General features: G+C 37.1%; 1 protein-coding gene across 1 annotated transcript; it reads left to right on the plus strand.

The window, feature by feature from the left end:
• Nucleotides 1-763: 763 nt before the first annotated feature.
• LOC139968963 (uncharacterized) lies at nt 764-22,114 on the plus strand. The gene is made up of 10 exons (XM_071973615.1): nt 764-1,295; nt 3,218-3,734; nt 6,471-6,644; nt 7,725-7,868; nt 8,805-8,996; nt 10,680-10,805; nt 12,525-12,704; nt 14,572-14,688; nt 15,820-21,211; nt 21,593-22,114. Exons 2-9 carry the CDS (start codon nt 3,291-3,293, stop codon nt 16,132-16,134), a joined length of 1,692 nt encoding a protein of 563 aa, XP_071829716.1. The 5' UTR covers nt 764-1,295; nt 3,218-3,290; the 3' UTR covers nt 16,135-21,211; nt 21,593-22,114.
• Nucleotides 22,115-23,664: the final 1,550 nt, after the last annotated feature.

Genomic DNA, 23,664 nt, shown 5'->3' on the forward strand with positions numbered 1-23,664 from the left:
TAAGCATCTGTGAACACTGCATGCAGACATTTATTAAAAACGTTACACCGACCGATGTGCTGAGATTATAGTCCAAATTGACAGGTCGAAATTAAATGAACATCTGAACTTATACAGTTGTAGCCATCTCCGAGTCCTTCCCCGATATCATCATGTCACATTTACATTTTATCACGTCAGATAGAACCAAAACAGACTGATTCATCCTGAACACCAACTCGGTACTTTTTAAGAAAAGTCAGCCAAGAAAGAACACGGGCACGAAAATCAAAATTACCAAACTATTGATCCACTCTCAAACCCAATGCTCTTGCATGGAGACTGTGAATGTGTGATTACCGTCAGATGTGTCTCACTAGAAAGGGAACAGATACTACATCATCTCAGCCAAGAGGCCGAAAAGTGATTTAAGCTTGTGTGCACATTTTCCCGCTTGCACGGAGTTCAATCCCTAGATCCAGGGGCTGGACACCGTTCGCACCATTGGTACTCTGCTTAATTGACCCTCTGTGTGAAAGGGTTGTTGTGATATCTTTTTCAAATTTTCCGTTGCCCTATATTAACATGGAACTATTGACATTAACCAATGGCTTATCAAGATTGCCATCAGAAAGATGTTGCAACTTAGTAGGGGAATTCCGAAAATTCTACACTCGGATTGGCCAAGTTGGTCACATGACGGGGAATCCCCTCCTTTGACACGCAATTTAACCGCAGTATGTAACACTATATTCATACACTATCTGCATAAGTGCCCACCAGTAACAGGAACCATTGTTAATAACGTTGCAAATGACGGGATTTTTTTGTCTGGACCAATATTTAATGGGAATGTCAATAGATTGAGTTTAAGTATAACGGCGTTTATAGTCACAGCACATTACAGCTTTGGTGTGAAACGGATTCACTCCCGTAGCAATTGACTGAAGACTGCGTAACGTTTCACTTCGAAAGTTAGGCTACTAGTACCATACGTTAGGCCTAACATTAGCATAGCATGTTGAAATGCAGTTAGTGAACAGACTAAGCTAAATAGTGAAACCACATTCTAAGCTAGCATTGATTAGAAATACTGTATTGCAACACATTTCCATTGCATTTAACGATGTCATCGAAGTCAACACACCTCATGTTTAACGGGAACCTTAAAAATCACAGCATGTTACCAAAACTATTGAGAGTGGTTTTAGCATTACAGTTGCCTTTACCACCCTCACTTCAGTGACTGCAGTAAACAAAAGTACTGTGACCTGTGAGATGAACAATTACTGACCTTGGTCAATGCAAGCCGTTTGGTAAGTAGTCTTCCCAATTTGCAATGTTAATTTTAAGACAGGCAGGACTAGATCTGAATAAATTATTTGTGACTAACTAACTTCTAAAGATATACTACATAGATACATCAGTTTTCCTTGAGGTAGCGTGTACGCCAATTAAAAGCCCCATTGACTTACACACTAAATCACAAAAGTAATGTGTTCTCTAAGTCTAGATAGAAGTTGTCACTAGCTAAACGCTACCCATCACCAGATAGGTGACAAGTTGGCCTTTCATGGCACCATCAATTTTCTGTACCATGACTACACAGATTTTTTGCTATCCGAGCCGGATGTTTTCGTCACTTGTAAACAAACCTATTCACTCAGTGGTAAACAATTTTCCTACGCTGCTCCTGGGAGGCCTAAATGGGTCTAAACTTGCCTCTATTAACCCAATTTTCTCACCACATATACTTCCATTCATGCTTTTCAACATGCAAGCCACAAAAAAACTAGATCATGATTGATAACAGGTCAAAAAAGATGTTCTCCTGCTGCTTTTTGGCACTTTTCCTGAAGGAGAACAATCGAGCGGATGGATATAGACTCTAATAGGAGTATATGCCACCTTGAGTAATGCCTCTCATTGCATGTTTTACATCTAGGTGTTCTTGCAAACTTACATCATACAGTTTACTATGCAATAGCCTAAATAGTCGTTAAAATTAAGTGGAAAAAGTTCAAACTTAAAACAGAGTAAGTAACTGTATTCAGTTTTCCTCGTGACATAGCGTAATCTGTAAGGAAGGCATTCTTCCCTGACTATTGGGACCATCGGGCATTGCTTCATTTAGTTAATTTGATATTTTAGTTCAATGGCTGTGTATACATGCACAGTACATCAGTCACACCATATTATAGAGGTTTCATTGATGAGACAAAAAGTTATCAGACCAGTTTAAAAGAGAAAGGTAACTTTTTTAAGGGTGTGAAGACTCGCGCACAAAGAAACGTCTCATGCCGGTAATCTGACCTAGTTTCAAATGAGGTGTAACAGAAGTGTTAGACACCACCATCGATCCCAGGAAATACACACACAGCTTGCTACCGTGGGTAATTACACACACTAATGTATCCAATACATACAGCTACGGTCAACACTCACAACACAGTGAACATAGCAGCGATGGACATCTCAGGTCAAGGTATCAAGTTTCATTACTGTGCATTTTGTAGCGACAAGAAAAAAACATCACTTGCCAGCAACGGAAAGTTAACTTTTTCAGAGCGAGGCACGCAGTTTGGGCGAGTCTTCAAGGCCTTTAACTAAATCAATGTGATTTACTTCATCTTCTCATCTTGTAAGTGATATGAAGGTTAATCTAGTTACATCACATTAAATGATGATATATCAGATACAGTAATTATCTCTTCAAACAGTGTACACTATATATCACGTTAAGAACAAGTAATATTAAAGTTGACAATACTGGGCGTTTGAGCGACTTCACTCTACAAGTAACCATGTACCTCACCAACAAAACCCCAAAAATGTTCTTTCAACTTTGAATATATGTAAAGGACTGAGTGCCCCTGGATGACGTTTACAACCACTTTATCGAATTGGTAAACTTGTAATTAATACATTGTTATTTGTAAGCATTTTATTTGAGGTGCCAGGGTGGTAAAAGTCTTAAATGCATTCCTATTGAGTTATATGTTGCATCTGAGGATTGACCTAGGCTGATGGTCTTTGTGTTAGACTAAGTCTGCCAACCACTGTATAATCACTGACTATCAGATCATATAAAAAGGTCCTGAATTTAGCCTATCAAAATACAACCTGAACTGTTGGCAGTGCTTTACAACTGTCTATTAAAGGACTGTCAACTCTCAATTTAAAGTCAAAATTTTTATGCAGCTTTGAAAATGATCTCTCTTAATATTTTGTTTTGCAGATTACCAACCACATTACAGTAACTGTGTCCCATTGTTTTAGTATATTTCTGTCAACACAATTCAATAAACAAGATGTCGTCTGCCAAACCTGCCCAATCCGAGGAAATACTGCTCCCAAATATTGGGGACCTTCCTCCTGCTATCCAAGAAACTTTAAGAAACTTTGCCAGGGTCGCAAAAAATGCAACCGAAGAGAAAAATGCCTGTCTCAGGAGGCTACAGGGCTTGGAGAACCTCAGTCAAATGCTTCAGGAATATCAGGCAGACAATGTCCGCAACCAAGAGCAATTCAAATGGTACGAAATCGTTCTCTTGAGAACAGAGGCCGACCTTTTGAGGACTAAGAAAAAGCTTCAAGTGAAAGAACTGGAGAATGAAAAGATGCGTAGTAAACTGCGTGTGAAAGGTCAGTTGCCGAAGGAAGATGAGGATCTATTTATCGTCCGAGATATGTGCGATGGGAAAACCGAAGATGTAGAGGGCGGTGTTCCCGCGTCAGATGAAACTGATCTCAAGGTAGAAGAAAACAATTCAAAAGGCATTTTTTAAGATTCTTTAAGAGTCGAGGGAGTAAATGGGAGAAGAATGATATGCACAGCAATCATCTGAGCTGCAGAGTATTAGGCTATGTTCAATTATTTTATATACAGAAAAATGTGTGAAAAACGTGTGGGATACTGTTTTGCCAAATTGTTGCACAAGAGGCAAGATAAGGCAAGATGGATAGCTGATATAGGGTGGAAAACCTTTGAGTATTGTGACTACTGTTAAGTCCATCTTAAAACTGATGTACTAACATTGCATTTATGCATAGGCATACGAGGCGGGGTGGCAGACTGCCCCCCCAAATTTCCAGAGGACAAGAAATTCGGGCAAAAGTCCTGAAAAATTTGGGCAGCCTAAGAGGAGAAAAAAACAAATATATATATTTTTTTTTTTTTTCTCCAGCTCTTAGGCTGCTCGAATTTTTCTGGACTTTTGTCCGAATTTCTTGTCCTCTGGAAATATATATATTATATTATGCAGTAGCTTGCCCGCATCTTTTTCAAATTTTTGCCTGACAATTCTATGATTTTCTTTATATAGCATCATGATGCCCGAATATTTCCGTGTAACACCACCGTAAGCGTAGTTCATCCAGGCTACCACGCTTTTCGCACGATCAAATTTTTTCTAACTAGTCAATTGTTTACCTGGACCAAGGGTGGCGGAACTGGGGGGGGCACAGGGGGCACGTGCCCCCCACTTTGCCTCAGGTTAAAAATGTGCCTTTTTTCTACATAAAAATTGAGGTGCCTCAAGTTAGCAAGAGGCCAGGGAACCAGAATGAACACTCGGGAAGGGCCGTTTCTGGCCATCTGAGGGGTTTGTAAAACCAAAAATTTTCTAGTACGCTCCGCGCCAACCGATGGTGATGCTCCGCTCAGATAGTCGTGCATATAACTTTGAAAATCCTGGCTAAGCCCGTGACTTTTAATGAATTTCTTTGTGGGGCAAACGAAAAGCTATTTCGAATGGAAAAATTTGTTAAGATATTAACAAGAAAAAAACCCCTCTAATTCGGAAGATTCCTACATTAGCAACCAGCATGATTTCACCTCATTTTGTCTCAAAAGAAAACTTGTTCTTGGTTTCCCAATTTGCGCATTGGATATTGCAGTGCTAGTATGCATATATTGCTTTGGGGGGAGGGGGAGGGCGTTGATGGAGTGATGTGTATACACAAATATGATAATGCAATGAGAGTTATAAAGGGTACTAAATATAAGGCTGCATCAGTCCAATCGAATTTCTGCAAAGTGCCCTTTGATGTCGGTGCCCCCCCCCCAGATTAAAAGTGCTTCCGCCGCCCTTGACCTGGACATCCCCAACATGAGTGTTTATAAGAAACATTTTCTTTTTCATGGATGGTGGGGGGGGGGGAAGTGCAGGTGTATCATATTCTTTGATATATTTTATACTTTTTTGTGAGACAAATTGCAGTCTCACCCGACACAGCGACATTATCCCGCCTACGTGTCGTTGAACAATGTATGTTTTCCTGGAGGTAGCTGAGTACTGTGTTAAAATAATAAATAAGGTAACTAAATAGGAGCTTAAAAAATATACTGTCCCATTTTTCCCCTTCAAAGTGATGTTACCTGTTTTTCTTCTTCTAATTTAGCAAATTTTTTGGGAAGTGTAAATTTCTAAAACGTGAGATTATAAAATAAAGAATGTTTAGATGCAACTTGCAAGGCCTCAGAAGTGCCGTTTCCGGCAATCTGAGAGGCATTGTTTGCCAAAAATTTTCTTGCACGCTACGCGGCAACCCATGGTGGCGCTCCGCTTAGATAGTGTCACGGGAACTTTCGGGCCCAAAAACTTCTGCCCCCCCAAACTGAAATGGTCCCGTACGCCTATGCATTGATGCAAACTCTGAATGCTAATTACTGTACAGTGTTGCTGCATACTATTCTCTGTTATTGGCAATTGTAAGCGTCACCTGGCAGACTAAAGGTTCAAACACTGGAGATCAAATTTGTGAGGCTCCAGGAGGATTTATATACCCACCTGCCTGCCGGTGGGTGATTTATAAGAATAGAGGGCTTATGTTAAGTATGCAAGTTGTGCTGATTCAGTGACTGAGGGTTATTATTTACCCATTTTAATATTGCATAGAAACATTGGTTTCATTTCTTTCATGTTTATTGGCAGAAACTGCAAGTGCCTTTTAGTCCGACTGGCAAACGGCAAAATCCACTGTGGTTTAGTCAGTATGAATAAAGAGACTGAATCCCCAACCCACCCACCCACCCCCCGCCCCTTCATCCACCCAAACCTTTGCAGTCTTTAAAGTATATAGTTGACTGAAAATTCCCATTATGATCCTGTTTTCACAAATTTACTCAGGGTTTTAAAGTGCCATTACCACAGGGCTTCCTTAGTCCTCAATAGTTACCCTCTTCTGTAGATGAATAATAAACAAAACCTTCTGTTATCTTTCATAACTACAGAACTTGCCATCAAAATACAATGAATTACCTCGTAGTTTGTACTGTCTGTCTGTCCGTCCATGCGTCCATCTGTCTCTTTTTAAAATATTTTTACATAATTTGCTTTGTATGCTAAGCTTGGAGGCTTCATGTACCATGCCGATAGTATGGTACATGTATCTAAGTGCTTTTCAACCAGGGCAGTGTCTTTGGGTTCTACTCACAGAAAACTGCCAACATTATTAAAAATGTTTATTCTTTCTTGTTACAATGTCAGTCTCCATCCCGCAACGGTCCAGCGAGGGGTTCGAGGCAGAAACGTCTGTTTGCGCCAGTCTTCGTAGGAATTTCAGAAGACATTCACAGCAAAACACTGCAAGAACTTGAAGAGACAAGAAACCAATTGAAGGAGTTAATTAAACAAGACAATATCACATATAAGGAGTTTTTGGTGAGCCATAATGTACAGCACTTGCATTGTTTTTCCTTTTGCATCCAATTTACTGAAAAAGTGAAAACAGTTTTAGTTTTTACTATATTTCATACTACTGTAAGTATAAGAGGCAAACAAATGTAAATATATGAGAATTGATAATGTGGAAATTTATAGAGCCACACAAAGAAAGTTTTTGGGAGTTGCATATCCATGAAAGTCTACAATGGACTTTGGTCAAATTAATAATGCAACTATTTGTGATAATGGACTTTGGTCAAATTAATAATGCAACTATTTGTGATAAAGTAGCTATAAATGTCTGCAGTACTTTAATTCAAACTTGTGTTCTCCTAATATTGTACAATACATCAGTCTTACCACTATTTACAAACAATTTTGTCCTGAAGTGACGGTATCGGTCTTCCTAGTGATTTTGTTATTTTGACATTCACCGTTATCATAAAAGGAGCTCTACCTTTACTGTATATATATTCATAAGGTTAGAACTGAGCAGAGCAAAAATTTCATCCTCTACTAGTGCTGATCTGTTGAATTTACTTACCAAATACATACTTTAATGTTTATTACCATACAGTTACAGAAAAGACCTTGATGTTTCCTTACTAATCATAAGTAGGCCCTTTTTTTTTCGTGTAAGGATTGCAAAAGTTTCAAAGAAAATGTTCTCTCTCTGGTTTTCCTTATAATTTCAGTGACAAAGTTATATATGCTATCTGTATTTCTGTTGTTATAAAATATTAAATAAATAAACATTCCGTTAATATAGACTCTTAGTTTCTCACCATGTTGATTTTTTTCAGAAAAAGTTGCAACACTGATGGTCTTCTACTTTTACTCTTCCCTTTTGTTTCTTTTCACATTTTCAAGCAAAATGTAAAAAGTGTTTACCTTAAAATCAAGGACAAAATATTGTATTATGAACTTCAATATTTTAGATTCAGGAATTCGCATATTTTTAGTTGATTTATATGAAATGAATATTCAAATTTGTAAAAAAAAAATATATTTTTGTGAAAAAAGTTTAATATTAATATCTATTTTCTTAAACTATTTTTCTCTTTTCTTCTAATGTAGGATGCCAAAAAAAGTGAAGTACAGATCAGAGAACTTCAAAAAACAATTGAACAGTTGACGTTGGAAAATGCAAGAAAGGCAGAAGAAACCGCAAAAGACAAGGGGATAGACAAGGATAAACATATCATGGAGCTTGAAGAAGAGGTAATGGTGGCTTATCCCCAAAAAATAGGAACATGTGATAGAATCATAAAAGGCATAATTAAAGGATGAGAATTAAAAAAAATATATATGTAGGTATATTAATATATAACAAAGATTAAATTGTTCACTTCCTGCTGCAAGAGTGCTTTTAGAATACGTAGATGTAGAGCAAATAATAAAATATAGTATACCTGTACTGTAATTTAATAATAAAGGTATACTGTAGTATATCATTTGCTCTACATCTACGTACTGAGCACTCTTGCAGTGCTCAGGAAGTGAACAATTGAATCATTGTTATACCAGTCTCCCTTCACCGGTCGAGCACACTCCACCACTACCTTCATTAACAAAGTCTGTTCAAAGTATCTATTTCGAGATCCGGCTTTAGGAATCACAAATGATTTTTGAGTTGGTTAGCATCATGTTTGATCTCTAGAGCGAGGCAAATATCTCACCAAAAACAGAACTAGTATTGTTCGATACCGGTGAAAAATGCCTACAGTGGAATTACGACCTTCCTAATACCAGTTTCAAACCTCTGGACATGCCTAGTGGTTAGGGTGTGGAGGCTGGAAGTTTTTCACTGTTCTAGATTTTCCAACTCACTACTGTTTCAATTATTTATATATATTTTGGTGTTATGTAAATCTATGGTGTTATGTAAATTTCTGCCACCCCTTTTAGGTTGGGCTAAGAGATTGAAATCTGCATTTTTGATTCTTTAACACAGTCTTGTGGTCCACTTAGTAAGAATATTTTTTGTTGGTTTGGGGAGGACTTGATTGGGAACTAAAAGAGTCAGTAGAAGGGGCATCATTTAGTTCTGTCGCTGGTCCTGCCAATATTCCGATCTTCGCAGCAGTCGTCGTCGTGGCAGCGACGAATGAGGTTGCCGACAGAATCAGTAACTCATTGCTCTCTCTTATTCAATAGATCTTGAAACACAGGGAGGGCGACAGTATGAAAGTGAAGGTCATCGAAGCATCGAACAGAAGATGCCAAGAACTCAAGGAAGAGCTGGAAGAAATGCGGCAAAAATATCAACAACAAAAGGAGAACCAAAAGAAGGGTGATACGATGAGGAGACGGGTGTCGGATCCCTACCAGAAAGATGGAGCATCCGAGGTATTATATTTGAGATGATTACGCACTCTCTCCCTCGATACGGCTGTTATCTGTTTAGAAATCGGAAATTTATCTTGTCAAGTCATTTCATCAGACTTGGATAGGTGCCGGATTGACAAGTCCTCACTGGGGAATAGACTATCATCGACGTATCGAGTGATGCTCTTCAGATTGGATTAGATAAGATCAACTTTATTGAACCATGAGGGTAATTGCATGCTCGTATAAAACAGGATATGCCATACAAACATTAAAATATGAAAATCTAAAACGTATGGTATCAAACAATTGTAAGAATATGAAAACATAAGATATTTTAAAACAGGATATGAGATACAAACATTAAAATATGAAACCCTAAAACGTACAGTATCAAACAATTGTAAGAATACAGAAACATAAGACATTTTAAAACAGGATATGAGATACAAACATTAAAATATGAAAACCTAAAACGTACGGTATCAAACAATTGTAAGAATATGAAAACATCAGACATTTTAAACATGCAGCTAAACAATAGACAAAGCTCAGGACAATGGCAAGAGAGTACAGTCAGAATATAAGAAACAGCCAGACGAGATCTAACGTTGATAGTCTTCATAATAAAGTTTGATGCATTGTGGAATGAATGAGGAAGAATGTCGATTCGTATGAGATGGTGGTAGCCGCATCCTTCCACTTCTAGAAATAACTGCTCTGTCGCAATATAACATAACATTGACACCCCGCAAAATTTTTAATTAATTAATTAATTAAGGTATAATTACTAAGAATAAAGAAATTAAGACATGATTTGGTACAGTTTGTACCAGTCCATGGCACAGTGCTGTATCTGGCTAGATATTACTCACTCTCCAGTGATGTTTCTGTTAGTGTACTAAGCTGTGTGTAATCAGTTTGAATGAACCACGTGGATACAACAGGACTCTTCTCAGCTGTTTATATGCGAAAAATTACAGATCTATATTAGGACACTTGTGTCTGCTGACGAAGACAACTAATCAAGATTAAGACCATTCTCGGTTTTTGCTCTGCTTCACTCGGGGAAAATCAACATTCAAGGATTTCCTGGCTGGGTAGCCAACAGTGTGTGTTGATTCCACACTTGAAAGCAATGACTGGGATATATATGTAGCATGCAACCTAAACAAGCATGTGTTGTTAATAGAATACTTATAGAAAAAAAGGTTGGTGTGTGTGCTGATCAATCCTTCAGTCTGTGTATGTATTTTTAGATCCTCCTGCAAGCAGGAACTCGCGAAGAAGCCTCATTGGCTTATCAAAGCCGCAACAAGCTGACCGAAGTCAGTTTCTTACATTCATATTTAACGTCCATGATTATGAATTGTTAATTGTCAACTACTCTGTAACTGGACGACATACATTAATCTGGGAGTGACCGGGGACCTTATGATTGAAAGGCACCGGCATTAACCACTGAGCTAACACTCCATGGTGTAGTAATATGTTAGACCACGTATCCTGAAGACCCTGGAACACTGGGTCACAACGGCCCCAGTTGAGGGGGCTATCACATTTGATGCAGCACTGATGGAATTGTTTGGTCATGTACAGTAAGTGTCAAGGTGTCTGCCAGTAGGGACTTTGTTTATATGAGTGACTTTACAAAGGATTTTTAATAGGAAAATACTGAATGCACTTAATTTTTTCCGTCTTCAGAGTACTTCAGCGCCAACGCAGAAATTGCTCAACGAAAAACACAGTTTGATAAAGGTCATTGCCGAGATGAGAGATCGTGAAGAAGGGTTGCTTTTTGAAAATCATAGAATGCAGAATGAAAATGAAGTAAGTAGCTTTGTAATTTTCTTCATGATAGTTCTTTCTTTTTTTTTTTGCCACCATTTATCTGAAAATTGCCGAATCTTGCATGTTATTGGTCACAAGGCATGCAACCCCTGAACGTTGTAGAACAGCCGTCTGCAGACTTTTTAGGCCCACAACCTAGGGTCTTCCATGAAGACTGACCTACGACTCACCAGGACCCCCACCCCTCAGAATCGATGCTCAGTATACATGCAAGATAGCTTGGACTTTGTACTTGAAGTTAAAAAGACAACTTAAAGCAGATCTTTTGGGTCGTGGCCCACTGTTTGCAGACTGTCGACATAGAGCCTGTATACACCTACCTAATGTATCTACTCCTTCAAAGGTTTCCTATTTGTTTATCTTACATTTTATACCCCTATGACTGCTCCGTCGGTGAGAGCATCTAAATTGCTTAATACACCGATATAAATCGTATCTTACGAATGAAAGAAATCTGTTTTGTCAACTGTTGCCATGAAGTGACCATAAATTCAACGACCCCGAAAATTGTTGCGGTTCTGCAAACCTCAGTGAAAGTTTGGTAGTCGGATAAGAAAGTTCGTCATTTCATACTACCATAGAAAGATCTTTGAAAAAGTCACTGAAGACTTTCTCCTGTTATTTTTTGCCATCACACACTCTGTGCCCTTAGTGTTTCATTTTTGTCATATCACCACGGTTTAATCCCCCACCCCCCTGACCCCCCCACCAAAAAGGAAAAAAAGAATCAGCTACTGAGCAGAATGAATAAAATGGCTAGGTGTTTTACAACTACGTTTACAATATTTTGTAGGTTTAAACTGAGACATTGCAACATAGGTGAAACAAGTCATGACATGATGTGAAACTGGTATGCCCTGTTTATGTGTGTGTCATCAAGAAACTTATAGATTAGTGACACTCACACCACATCATCACATCCTCAGTTCTTTTCCTCTCTCCACCTCTCTCTCTCTCTTTCTGACTCCTAATGACAGAGATTATTCACCGTGGGTGGACAGGAAAATGATATTAATATTTTTGGAAGACAACCTATGTTGCAATCAGTGTCGCAGTCTCATTGCAAGATATGATATTAAAACTTTCCAGAGATTGTGCAATCGATTGTTCAAAGTAGTTGACATGCTGGTTAGATGCCAAAAACAAATGTAGATATTAATCATTTACACCCTGAAATACAGTTGTTTTTTTTGGGGGGGGGGTCAGGGGGGGTTTTGTTTTATGCAAACAGTGTGCAGTGACTTCAAGACCTCAAACTGCCACAGGTTTTCATTTGTTGCATATATTTGTGGTTTAGTATTAAATTTACTGGTATTTTACCTCCATTGTTTTGTTGTTATAAGTACCCAATCTGTAAATTGCTCCTTAATATTTGTTTCTTTATCCCTTAAGTTCTTTGTCATCTTTCGACAAATTTATTTTATTGTCAAAGGGAGTTCTTTCCTCAAAGCCAAACTTCAAACCACGGTAGAAGAACTTCACGACAAATATTATACAAACTAGCAATATCTACAAAGTTTGATGATGGCTTTTAAGTGAAAATTTACCGCTTCTTTGCTTTTACGCTGATACGGCATACAGAAAGTCAACTACATAGCCAGTAGGCAGTTTGCAGATCAAAAGTTTGGTTGTACAATTTCAACCATTTTTTTTTCCCTGCTTCTTTTAAATGTTTTCTTTTTTGTGTCTCGTTAACAGCAATTAAAGAGACAATACGATATGCTAAATGACTCCCTGGAGACAGAGGTACAATGCGGAGACCAGGCAGTCTTCCAACGAGCTACCTGCAAAAGGTGCAACAAGCTGGCGGAAGAGGTCAAAAGAATACGAGAAATAACATTGATCGTGGAGAGTGAAAAGTCAGCAACAGTCGCCCAGGTAAAGTCTGATAATAAATGCTTGGTAGATTGGTTTTGTTAGTGGTAGAGTGGCCGGGTCCTGTGAACCATAACATTTCTCACGTCAACGAGACTCTGAATTACATAATAAACACTAGTTGGACTGCTACTGAAGCACGTTGACGTGAAACCTCCAGTCGTTAATGAGCCCTCACTCCTATAAGTTAGTTTACAAAGTATAAGTATAATACTAACATAATAAATGCTTGGTAGATTGGTTTTGTTAGTGGTAGAGTGGCTGGGTCCTGTGAACCATAACATTTCTCACATCAACGAGACTTTGAAATTACAAAATTAACACTAGTTGGACTGCTGCTGAGGCACGTTGATGTGAAACCTCCAGTTGTTAATGAGCCCTCCCTCCTATAAGTTAGTTTACAAATATTGTCCCATTAATTTGTATAGATGTCCAATGACCAACAATAGAATTTATATAAGAAATATATGATATATAAACTTGTACTTAGATACACGAAACAAATTTTAGCAGGTGAGTTTGATGAGCGAAGCTGATGGAGTCGCTACTGTAGCGTTCTTGAGTCGTAGAAGTAAAAGACAAGTACACAAGAAATAAATATACATCTACATACATACTGTATATATACGTATATATATGCTTGTTGAAAACTACATAGTTTTGGGTGAATGCACCGACAGCCACTGTCTGAGTACATAAATTCATCTTCTTTACTGGGAATCATCCTACACTTATAAATTGACTTACCTGCATGAGGATTTTGTTTTCCCTATCAAGTTTATCGGTTAAAATCTTTGACTTTAAGCCCTCGTAGTTGGTAGGTGCTTTGAATGAATCTTGTCATTGAAAGATTCTGTATAAGCTGTAAATAGCTTTCTGACGTTTCATCCTAACACTATATACATATATATATATATATATATATATATATATATTTATATATATATATTTATATATATATATATATATATATATATATATATATATATATATATATATATATATATATATATCCAAAAGAGAAAAAGGGGAAAAATGATACTTTCATTTCCAACTTTATTACTTAATACGTTAAATCGGTAACAAACTACTATTTCCAGCGTTATCACAGCTCTTCTTCAGTTGCAGGAATGAGATGAAAGAGTTTCTTTGATCTCATTCCTGAGTCAGAGTTGTCTGATGATCGCTCAATGCGCGAAACTCTGAGTAACAACAGAACTACTAGTGTTCCACTAGTCTCAACTAGACTCAACCTATATATATATACTGGAATTGATGTTAGCATTTTTGCAGTATACAGAATGGTACAACGGCCATATTGCGCATTCCATTATAAAGACACACAAAGCGATGCCTATCATGAGAGCCTAACTGATCTACTTTTTTAAGTTTTAACAGCCTCTCTGCAGGCACATTATATAATATTATATTGATGAGAGAATTCTTTTTCCAAAGAAATTAGCTCTTTGACAAAAGAATGAGCAGAAGAAATTGTTTGTTTGTTATCAACAATCCAACAGACACTAACATGCATGTTTGTAAACAAACATAGATCTGCATACAATGCACCCACCCTTACAGTGTATTGAGCAATCACTGACCTCAATATGTGATTCACAGGACAGCGGAACACATATTACATATACATATTATTCATCGTCACTGTCCACCTTGGCTAATCTTTACTAATTTGTGTATACTTCAGAGTTGATGAAAAACAAAATTGATTGAAAATCTTTGAGGTCAACCTACATTTTATACATGCATAATGTGGATATTTATAGCAGTTTTAGAAATATCTAATTTTCTTAAAAATTGTCAATTTCTTTTTCTGTCTTAATTTTTTCTTTTTTTTCTTTTTTTTCGGTAGATGAAGCTCTTTGAGGACGACTTCCATAAAGTCAGGGAACAGTTGAAATTTAACGAAGAGAAACACCAGAAGGAGATGAGTGACAGCATGAAGAATTGTCAGATGCTGTCACAAGAGGTAAGCAATGAATAAAAATAATAAATGAGACTTATATAGTGCCAAATCAGTAGACAAAAGCCACTGCTCAAGGCGCTTTACAAAGAAAACAATTTAATTTACAAAAGAACGAGTGAAAAGATGGGTCTTAAGTAATCTTTTTAACGTAGAAAGTTTAGAGCATGTTCGAATGTGATCTGGTAAATTTTTCCAGAGATAAGAGCCAGAGTATTCAAAGCTTCTGTAACCATATGTCTTCAAGCATGGTTTAGGAACAGTTAAATACAATTTGTTGGACGAACGAAGTGTGCGGGTTGGAATATATGGCAAGAGAAGTTGCGACATGTATACAGGCTGTTCCAGATGATGAGCACCAATTGTTAGAAGAAGTAGTTTATACTGAATTCTATAGCTGATAGGGAGCCAGTCAAGTTCCTTTAAAGATAGGTCGATAAGGTCATGTGATGTCAGAGAGTTTTTGCCATATTCATTGACTTTAAACGACTGCATACATAAACGAGATTGCTCTTAAAATCCCCTCCTTGCCACATTGTGAGTGTGGTGTAATCTCTGGTTACAAGGTATGCAACGTTACGCCTTTGAAATTTGTTTCCATATTAATGGACCTTGTATATTTGCGCAATACTGTTGTCTCATGTCCCAGGGAAGAAAGTTGCAAAAAATTTAGGGAAAAGTTGTATTTGGAAGTGCACTGGTAAGGTGTTGATCTAAGCACAAATTATTCACAGACATTTGAAGAGTGTCACCTTGTAGAATTTAAGATCACAGAGATTGAAAGAGGTTTGACAGTACAAATGCTTGTGGATGTTTGTGACCATTGTTACAACATGCATTTTCTGAATGCCCACGGTTGTTGCGTTCTTGAAATTTCATAAAAACATGTTCTATGCAAGAATTGTAAAAGGTGATTATAATTATAACAATATGTATATCCTATATTGTTTAAAAGGAAAATATGCTGAATAAATGGAGAAATAAAAATATATATATATTTGACTGCAACACTGATGGACCCAATAAGCATTATCTCAGCTTCTTGTGAGTGACTATACTGGACTCAATATTGACTATCACGGAAAGCAGTCTAAGCAAAAGTCATTTAACAATCATCACTTTCTCATCCTCTTCCAGTTGGACGCGAGCAAAGTTGAGATGCAAAAGGTCCGTGACCATAACCAAGCGTTGGAGTACCAGCTGTCCATAGTCCGGGAGTACATGAAGGACCATCGGCCGTATTATTCGGTCGACTCTCACCCCGTGGCCCGTTCACAGCATGGGGGCCCAGTCTACAATCCAAGTGCCGCACCATGGCAGGAGGGGTACCGGGCCCCACGTCGGGCATTGGACATTGCCGACAGCAGGCAAGTGATCGAAGCCGACTCGGCTGCGTTTTCGGAATTGAAAGGTGAAGAATCGGAAGAAGAGGCAGAACTAACAAGAAGGTGATTGCTTTATTGATTAGTCATTGCCATCTGGGAGTTGAGATGAAACATGTGATCAAAGCAAAATAGCAGTATTAAATCACTGGGCAAATGCAAAATCTTGGCCTTTTCTGTAAATACACGGATCATTGGTTGAGGGTATATTAGGGCAGCTATCTGCAGGCATTTAGGCCCATGGCCCAGGATCTTGTATGAGAACTGAGTCATGACCCCACGAGACCCACATCAATGCCCAGAATGAATGAACACTTGGCTTGGCATATAGATTTGATGTTCAATGAAATAACGGCTTTCAAACTTCGTCGACAAGCTCCAAAACACTGTAGATGATTTTTGTTTTCTGCTGTCTGGAAAACTCCTGCTAATTTTAATGGATCCACTTTTGGGTCGTTCCCCATAGTTTGCAAACTCTCGTACTGGGGGTAGGTGTCAAAGAGTAGGCGATGAATCAGTACTCTTGATAACAGCATTGGATGATATCCAATGTCACGAGAACGGTAACTGTAAAAGTAGACCACTGTTGCATAGAAATCTCGTCGCTGTTGGTCTGCGTGGAAACCATCATCTGGACAGTTGTTTATATCAACTGGTGGTGGCCAGAATATTTCAAAAATACTGAAGCAGTCTCTTAAAGCTTACTGTTACAATCACATATAAATACTATTTCTCTGTATTCTGAACTACACAAATATTTTGCCAAAAATATTCTTCTTTTCTTTTGGCTTGAAGAAAAGACAGATATCGTGATGATCATTATCAGCAATTCTCAATTGATGGTTATCCATAATTCCATGCCAATAACCACAATATCCTCTGTAGCGTCGTATACAGACGAACATATTGGGCATGTGAATTTACATACGATCCACTTAACAAAACAAAACCTTGCTTCCAATGAATGATTTATGGAGAGAGTCCATTATTTAACCAGTATTGACAATTTAAACTCTTCAATCAGTTGCAATAAGTTGACTTGAAAAAATACCAAGTACATTTGAAACAACTGATTTGGTAATCAAATAAGAAAAATTCTGCTTTAGGAGGCTCACTTTTGAAGTACCGTAGAAGTATATATTCGGGATAATGACTGCTCAGTCTTGACGAATACAGAATTTCTTATCACACTGAGCTAATTTGGAAATCTATAAACAAAGAGCAAAAAAAAATAACACATTTATTGAGGCTTTTCAGAGCCAAAATGTCAACAATTTTACATTGCAAACTTTTACTGAATATAGATTTTTGAAGAGCTGTATATGTCAATCATCACCTTTCTTATAGTTAAAAACAAAAAAGATGTTATGGGTAATATTTACGGACTGTTATGTATTCTTTCTTTGGAAAATTTATCATTTTGCTTTGCTTTTGTTATAATAAATCTCCCAAAAAGCAAAACTCAGAATTAGATCATTAAAACCATTTTTTTTTTAAATTTTTTTAAGTGTGCCTTTAAATTTTCATACATCTTGTAAAAACATTGCAGTAGTGTTAAGTTTCAGTGTTGAATTTTCTTCACATTTTCACAATTGGGAATATTCTTAAGAAACTTTAAGGGCTTTTCATCCTTAATAAAATGTTATGTACATAATAACTAACAGTAGTCTTAAAAGAATAGTCCAGGTCAAAAATTGATATTTGCGGTGTTAAAAAGAACATAATCTAAGCATTGTTGCAAAATTTGTATTAAATTCCTATGAATCATTTTTTTGAGATATTGGCAGTTTGTTAAGTTACCTGATTTTCTACCAAAAGTGAACTTGAAGCAAACAGGTGTGATGTCATAGTTTGCATACTGACCACAAAAAAAAAACCTGTTTTGTGTTTCTGTCTTTTCTTCAGTCTATTGTTTTGAGCTTGAATAGGATAGGGTTACTAGTTTGTCTAAAGGGATGTGGGGTTTATCAATTAACCAATGCCTGTGGTACATTCACATTATGGATTCGTCCTGTTATGGAGTATAAAATTGGACGTAAATATAAAAAAAAAACGAAGCATTATTTGTCAGTGTGTAAAAATGATATCACACCTGTTTGCTTCAAGTTCACTTTTGGTTCGCCGAAAGTTGGCAACTTCAGCTGTCAATATCTCAAAAACGGTTCATAGGAATTGAATGCAGAAGAATGCATTATGTTCCTCTAACATATCAAAAACCTGGACGGACCTTACCTGATCTGGATTCTTCTAAGTACATAAGTCATTGGAATTAACTTTAATCAGTTACTGATAATGTGAAAGCCAACAAATAATACTACCTACTGTGACCTAGCTGGCTAGGGCTGGATGTTTTTTAGTATTGTAAAATGGCCTCCTGTGTTACTCAAGAATGTAAACGTCTTCATGAGGTGTATTTTATATCCTTCATTGGTTTACAAGGTTAAACCTTTCTACACAGGTGTTATTCATTTTTGTTTTTGTTCTTGTGTACATAAATGTCTTTTGCTTTGAACATTGAATCATCCTGAAAACTAAAATGGTTACCTCAAATAAAACAAGGAATAATATGGTTGAAATGGGAATGGTTTCTCAACAAAAAAAATAGTCTTTCACACTTAGGTAAAGAATTCTTACTCATTTTCCTCATATGATTGTATAAGGCCATTTCGCTCTAAGTAAAGCTCTTCATTTTTCAAGTCCATTTATATGTAACTTAAGGTATTTTCTAATTAAGCTTTTTTTGACCAAAATACATTAATACCTAAATATCTTTAAACAGCTCTGTTATAAATTCATTTCCATTCAATTTCAACAAAAAGAAGTCTGACTAGTCAAAATATAGCAAATTTAGGTAATTTTATGTAAAAGTGTTTATTTGTTTATTTATCAAATGCTTGGAAAATAGAGACGCAATTTTGAATAATTTTTTTTCTGAAAACATAGAGACAGTTTTGACAGGATTGTGTTTCAATTTCATTTTTACAAGTAACAGATGATATTATAGGTATGGTATAGTTTGAAGTTAGAGTTTATTTTTTTTTAAAGTTACGTAAACCATTTTTCTGGTATGAATTTCCAACCTTAACTTTAGGCTTTGACTACATACCAGTCTTGATCAATTTTACACAGTTTTCCCCCTAAAACCAGTCAAGGGAAATACATTGATTTGCACAATTTGGCTTACATTGTTGCTGTTTTGATAACACAACAGCTTTTCCTGATTTTGATCAGTGTTCAATGTAAATTTGATAATAAACTTCATAAGCCAATTGGCAAGCTCTGGTTAACAGTGTGAAAGAAAAGTTGAAAATAGTAAGATTTTCTGATTTTGTGTTACGTGTGATTGACGTGTTTTGATTAAAAGAGTTTTGGAAATGTTGATTTTAAGCAATTTAACAAATGCTTTTTTTTCCTTTGTAAAATGTTAAGTCACCTTTAAATCCAAGTGTATATAATATAAGGGCAACTTCTTTACCATTAAAAATATTCCGAGACCTGTGTGAAAAGTTTGAATATGACAAAATATTTCGGACACGATTACACCCTACCGTTAATTAAAGTCATCTAGCACATGAATATTGATACAGTGTATTCTGCTCAGCAAACCAGTTAAGACAATTTTTTTGAAATACGGTACTTTTCTTGTCATGCTGAAAATTCACTAGTATGAGACAATATAAAACAGTTTGAATGTCATGCTGCTATAGTAACAGATTGTAAGAGTTTTTAGAGCATGACTTGAAAGTACCAGATAGATCCGTACTAAACAGTGGCAAATTGTCCCATCATTATCAGCATCATCATCATCATCATCATCAAACTAGACAAAAGAGAAAGAATAATTGTCCCAGTTCATTGGTTTGGTTTCCTAAAGGGCTTGCTGTGTGTATTTTTCTCTTTTAATCTTCTTACTGTTGTACAGAGGTTCGAAGATGTTTTTGATCGGGAATGCGCTTCATAAATTTATGGATTGTGGATTTTGTTTGATAACAGTGTTATACAGTTTAATGTCTATACTTAATATCAACTTTCAGTAATTCAGTAGAACATGGAAATGATTTAGCATAATAGAGTGTTTTATCACAAGTTGTGATTTGCTATGTGTGTATTGCCCTGTGAAGACCTGTGTGAGACAAAATCCGATTCATAATGTGATAAATATAAACCTTTCTGTCTTGTTGGTCTTTGCTTATTGCTCACCGGCCCACTTCTGCATACCTATGTCATCTCGGCACAGATAGAAGGCAGATTTTTACTAATACCTTACTCTATCTTATTCAGTCTTATTCTAGCATTTAAATGTAATTTCCTGTTGTTTTATATAGCAGATCGTAGTTGGTAGCAAACTTTCTCACCTTACGTCTTTTTCAAAGAACATGTTACTTCTCTGTCTTTTTGCATGCTTTTCAATGTTTAAGTTTATTCTGTTATTCAAGTTTTATTACATTTTTTTCGACATTCTGATCCTGTGGGAAATGTATGATGGTTTTAGTTCATTATTTTGACCGGCCATCTTTTCTAATAATTGGGTTAAAAATGGAAAATTTTTTGAACATTTGTGGTTAGTACCAATATGAAATGTGTCTGGATGACAACAATGTTGCAAATCTAATCAAGTTCATTAAAATCTCTCCCTCATGAATATTCATTTGGTAAACAATCCCGGCAGAGTATCCCAGTGTCATCAATTATAACCAGAATACTGTATAACCATGACCTTATTTAGGTTCTTTTCAGTAGGTTTAAGGTAAAATGGCCGCCGAAAAAAGGGTTTTCTTTAGGGGGAGCACACAGACTCATTTGTTTAATTAGCGAGCTTGGCTTAATAGTCAATGTAAATCAGAGTCTGCTTCTTAAGATCCTCAGTGCTAGCAGCAAAACCTCACTCACCACACCCTTTAGGGGCATCATTGTGTTTCTTTCCCTCCACAAAACACCTTATTTGGAATAAATATACTTTTCATTTTTATGCATTCTTCCCCCTGCTCCCCTCGCATTTTAATTTTGCTTATCTGTAATGTCCAATTAGTGGTGGACAGATATTGTATTACTGGAAAATATAAGAGATTTAATATAATAAACAGCAATTATGTATGTCTTTTGTATTTCTAGCTCACGTTTTGACTATATTTCAATAGATCAGTGCAGTGGCGTAGGAAGTTACTTTTGAGTGGGGGGCTGAAGACTGATGGCCCGCCTGGGGGAGGGGTCTAAGGGGAGGGGGTGTCCCCCTCCCCTTTGGATTTTTTTGCATTTCCAGGTGGCCTCAGATGCAATTTGGTGCAATATAGCACACTTCAACACCCACTCCATTTTGTAAACTTAATTTTGTATTTTCACCTGGCCTTAGATGCAATTTGGTGCTCCAAATGAGATTTTTTTTCTCATTTGGAAATGAAAAAGGGGTTTTTTGACTTGCGAAGTGGGGGGGCGGAATGATACTTCCGCCCCTCCACATATTTCACTGGGGGGGGGGCTGGCGCCCCCCCCCCCAGCCCCCCCGGTTCCTACGCCCTTGGATCAGTGAGTATTGTAAGTAATGTCAGAGCTTCATCATATCTTCTGGACTTCATCTAAATTCTTGGAGTGATCCCGGACACCGGAAACGTTCCATATAATCCAATTCAAGGTCAAAACTGGATGAAGCATAACAATACCTTTCTTATTAGTGTAAAAGTATGAGAAAAAAGACATCACTTCAAATTCATTTTCGGTAAGCACAGTGCACTGAGAATAACCCCAAAGTAACAGGGAGGAATGGAATGCACACTTCAGCAGAAAGCTTAAATTACGATCACTCTTTTATCAATAATGACAATATGCAAAAGGTACAGTACTTAATTTGTATGCACCCCCCCCCCCCACCACTCCCCTGTCTTTTTGGTTTCGAAGTTAATCTTAACCTTTGTATTCATGATGGCATATTTGAGTATATATATGTGTGTGTGTGCGTTTGTGATGCCCAGCTTGTAAACACGATATCTGAAGAAGGGAAGGTTGGACCAATTTCATAATTAGTGTGTTGAAGTACCATACTAGTTTAGTTTAGTTTAGTAGAAGAAAAAAGGATCAGGAGGGACACTTAAGTCCCCATCAAGGACCCTACAGAGAGAGAAAAAAAACTGGAGACACAAACACTCAGACCCGATTACAATGCTTAAAGTGCTTGTCCAAAGCATTCTTAAACCCATTGACACTACTTGCAAGTACAACTTTCTCAGGCAAACCGTTCCACTCATTCACAACCCTATTAGAAAATGAGTACAAGAGGCCTATATTTTTTTTTATGGAGGTCAAAGGTTCTTTGGGGTCACCAGGGATCGAATCTTAAAAACCATGTAAACTCGATATATCAAGAAGGGAAGCTTGGGCAGACCTCATATTTGATTTGTAGAAATACCACATTGAGTACAAGCAGCCTATAGTTTAATGGAGGTCAAAGGTCATTTGGAGTCACCAGGGGTCAAATTGTATAAACACAATATCTCAAGAAGGGAAGCTTGGGCCAACCTCATATTTGATGTGTAGAAGTACCATATTGAGTACAAGAAGCTTATTGTTTTTGGTGGAGGTCAAAGGTCATCTGTGGTCATCAGAGGTCAAATTGTATAAACATTGTAAACACAATATCTCAATATTGGAAGCTTGTGCAGATCTCATACTTGGTATGAAGGTGTATAACATTGAGAAAAAGGACCCTATTGGTCATTTGAATGGTCATTTGAAAGGTCATTTGAAGTAAAAAAATGCCAAACATTACTTCACTCCCCTTTTACCTGCCTCTCTACACAAATGCACCTTCCTAAACATAATACAGCAAGAGAAGCTTGGACAGATCGCATATTTGGTATGTAATTGTACCACATTGAGTACAAGAAGCCTAATGTTGTGGGCAGAGGGCCAACCGTCGTTTGAGTTCACCAGGGGTCAAATTGTGGAAAACATGTTTTACACAATATTTCAACAAGGACAGATGTCATATTTAGTTTGTTGATATATCACATGTAGTACAAGAAATCTGTTGTTGAGGTCAATGGTCATGTAAGGACAGCCTGTGTCATCGTGAATTTATTGAATGTCACATCACACTGCTTTTCACTGTATTCAAATCAAGTACATTGTACACTCTCACTATGCATTACCTCAGATTCATGAATAAAACTACTTAAAACCACGATGCATTTGCATTCTGGTTGATTTTGCGTGTCTGTATTGTCCAAATAGTGGTGGACAGATATTGTATTGCTTGTTGAAAATATTAAATATATTTAATTAACAGCATTTACGTCTGTTGTATTTTCTAGCTCACATCAATCGGCAATTTTTCATCAGAGAGTATTTGTAGAATGCGCACCATTTTGGGCATGGTGCAGGCCAGCATCAATTATTCAGTGGCGCATCTAGAATTTCTTGGAAGATGGAGACCAGTATTCTAACTTAAAGAATTTTATAAGGGGAGGCCATGTCCCTGCAGCCAACCTCTCTGGGTCCACCTTTGCTGTTAAACACAAAGATAAAAAAGTGTTGTCTGAATTTGGGTTGGGGGCACTTTTCATATCTTCTGTGGGATTTCCAATTGGAATATAGAATGTGGCAGAGT

The sequence above is a fragment of the Apostichopus japonicus genome, chromosome 6, assembly GCF_037975245.1.
Source record: "Apostichopus japonicus isolate 1M-3 chromosome 6, ASM3797524v1, whole genome shotgun sequence".
NCBI classification, from domain to species: domain Eukaryota; kingdom Metazoa; phylum Echinodermata; class Holothuroidea; order Aspidochirotida; family Stichopodidae; genus Apostichopus; species Apostichopus japonicus.

Bases quoted from the DNA above. Each gene is read 5' to 3' on its own strand.
- LOC139968963 (XM_071973615.1), top strand. From the start codon at position 3,291: ATGTCGTCTGCCAAACCTGCCCAATCCGAGGAAATACTGCTCCCAAAT. The intron at 7,869-8,804 runs GTAATGGTGGCT...CTTATTCAATAG, and splicing joins TCATGGAGCTTGAAGAAGAG to ATCTTGAAACACAGGGAGGG. The intron at 12,705-14,571 runs GTAAAGTCTGAT...TTTTTTCGGTAG, and splicing joins AGTCAGCAACAGTCGCCCAG to ATGAAGCTCTTTGAGGACGA.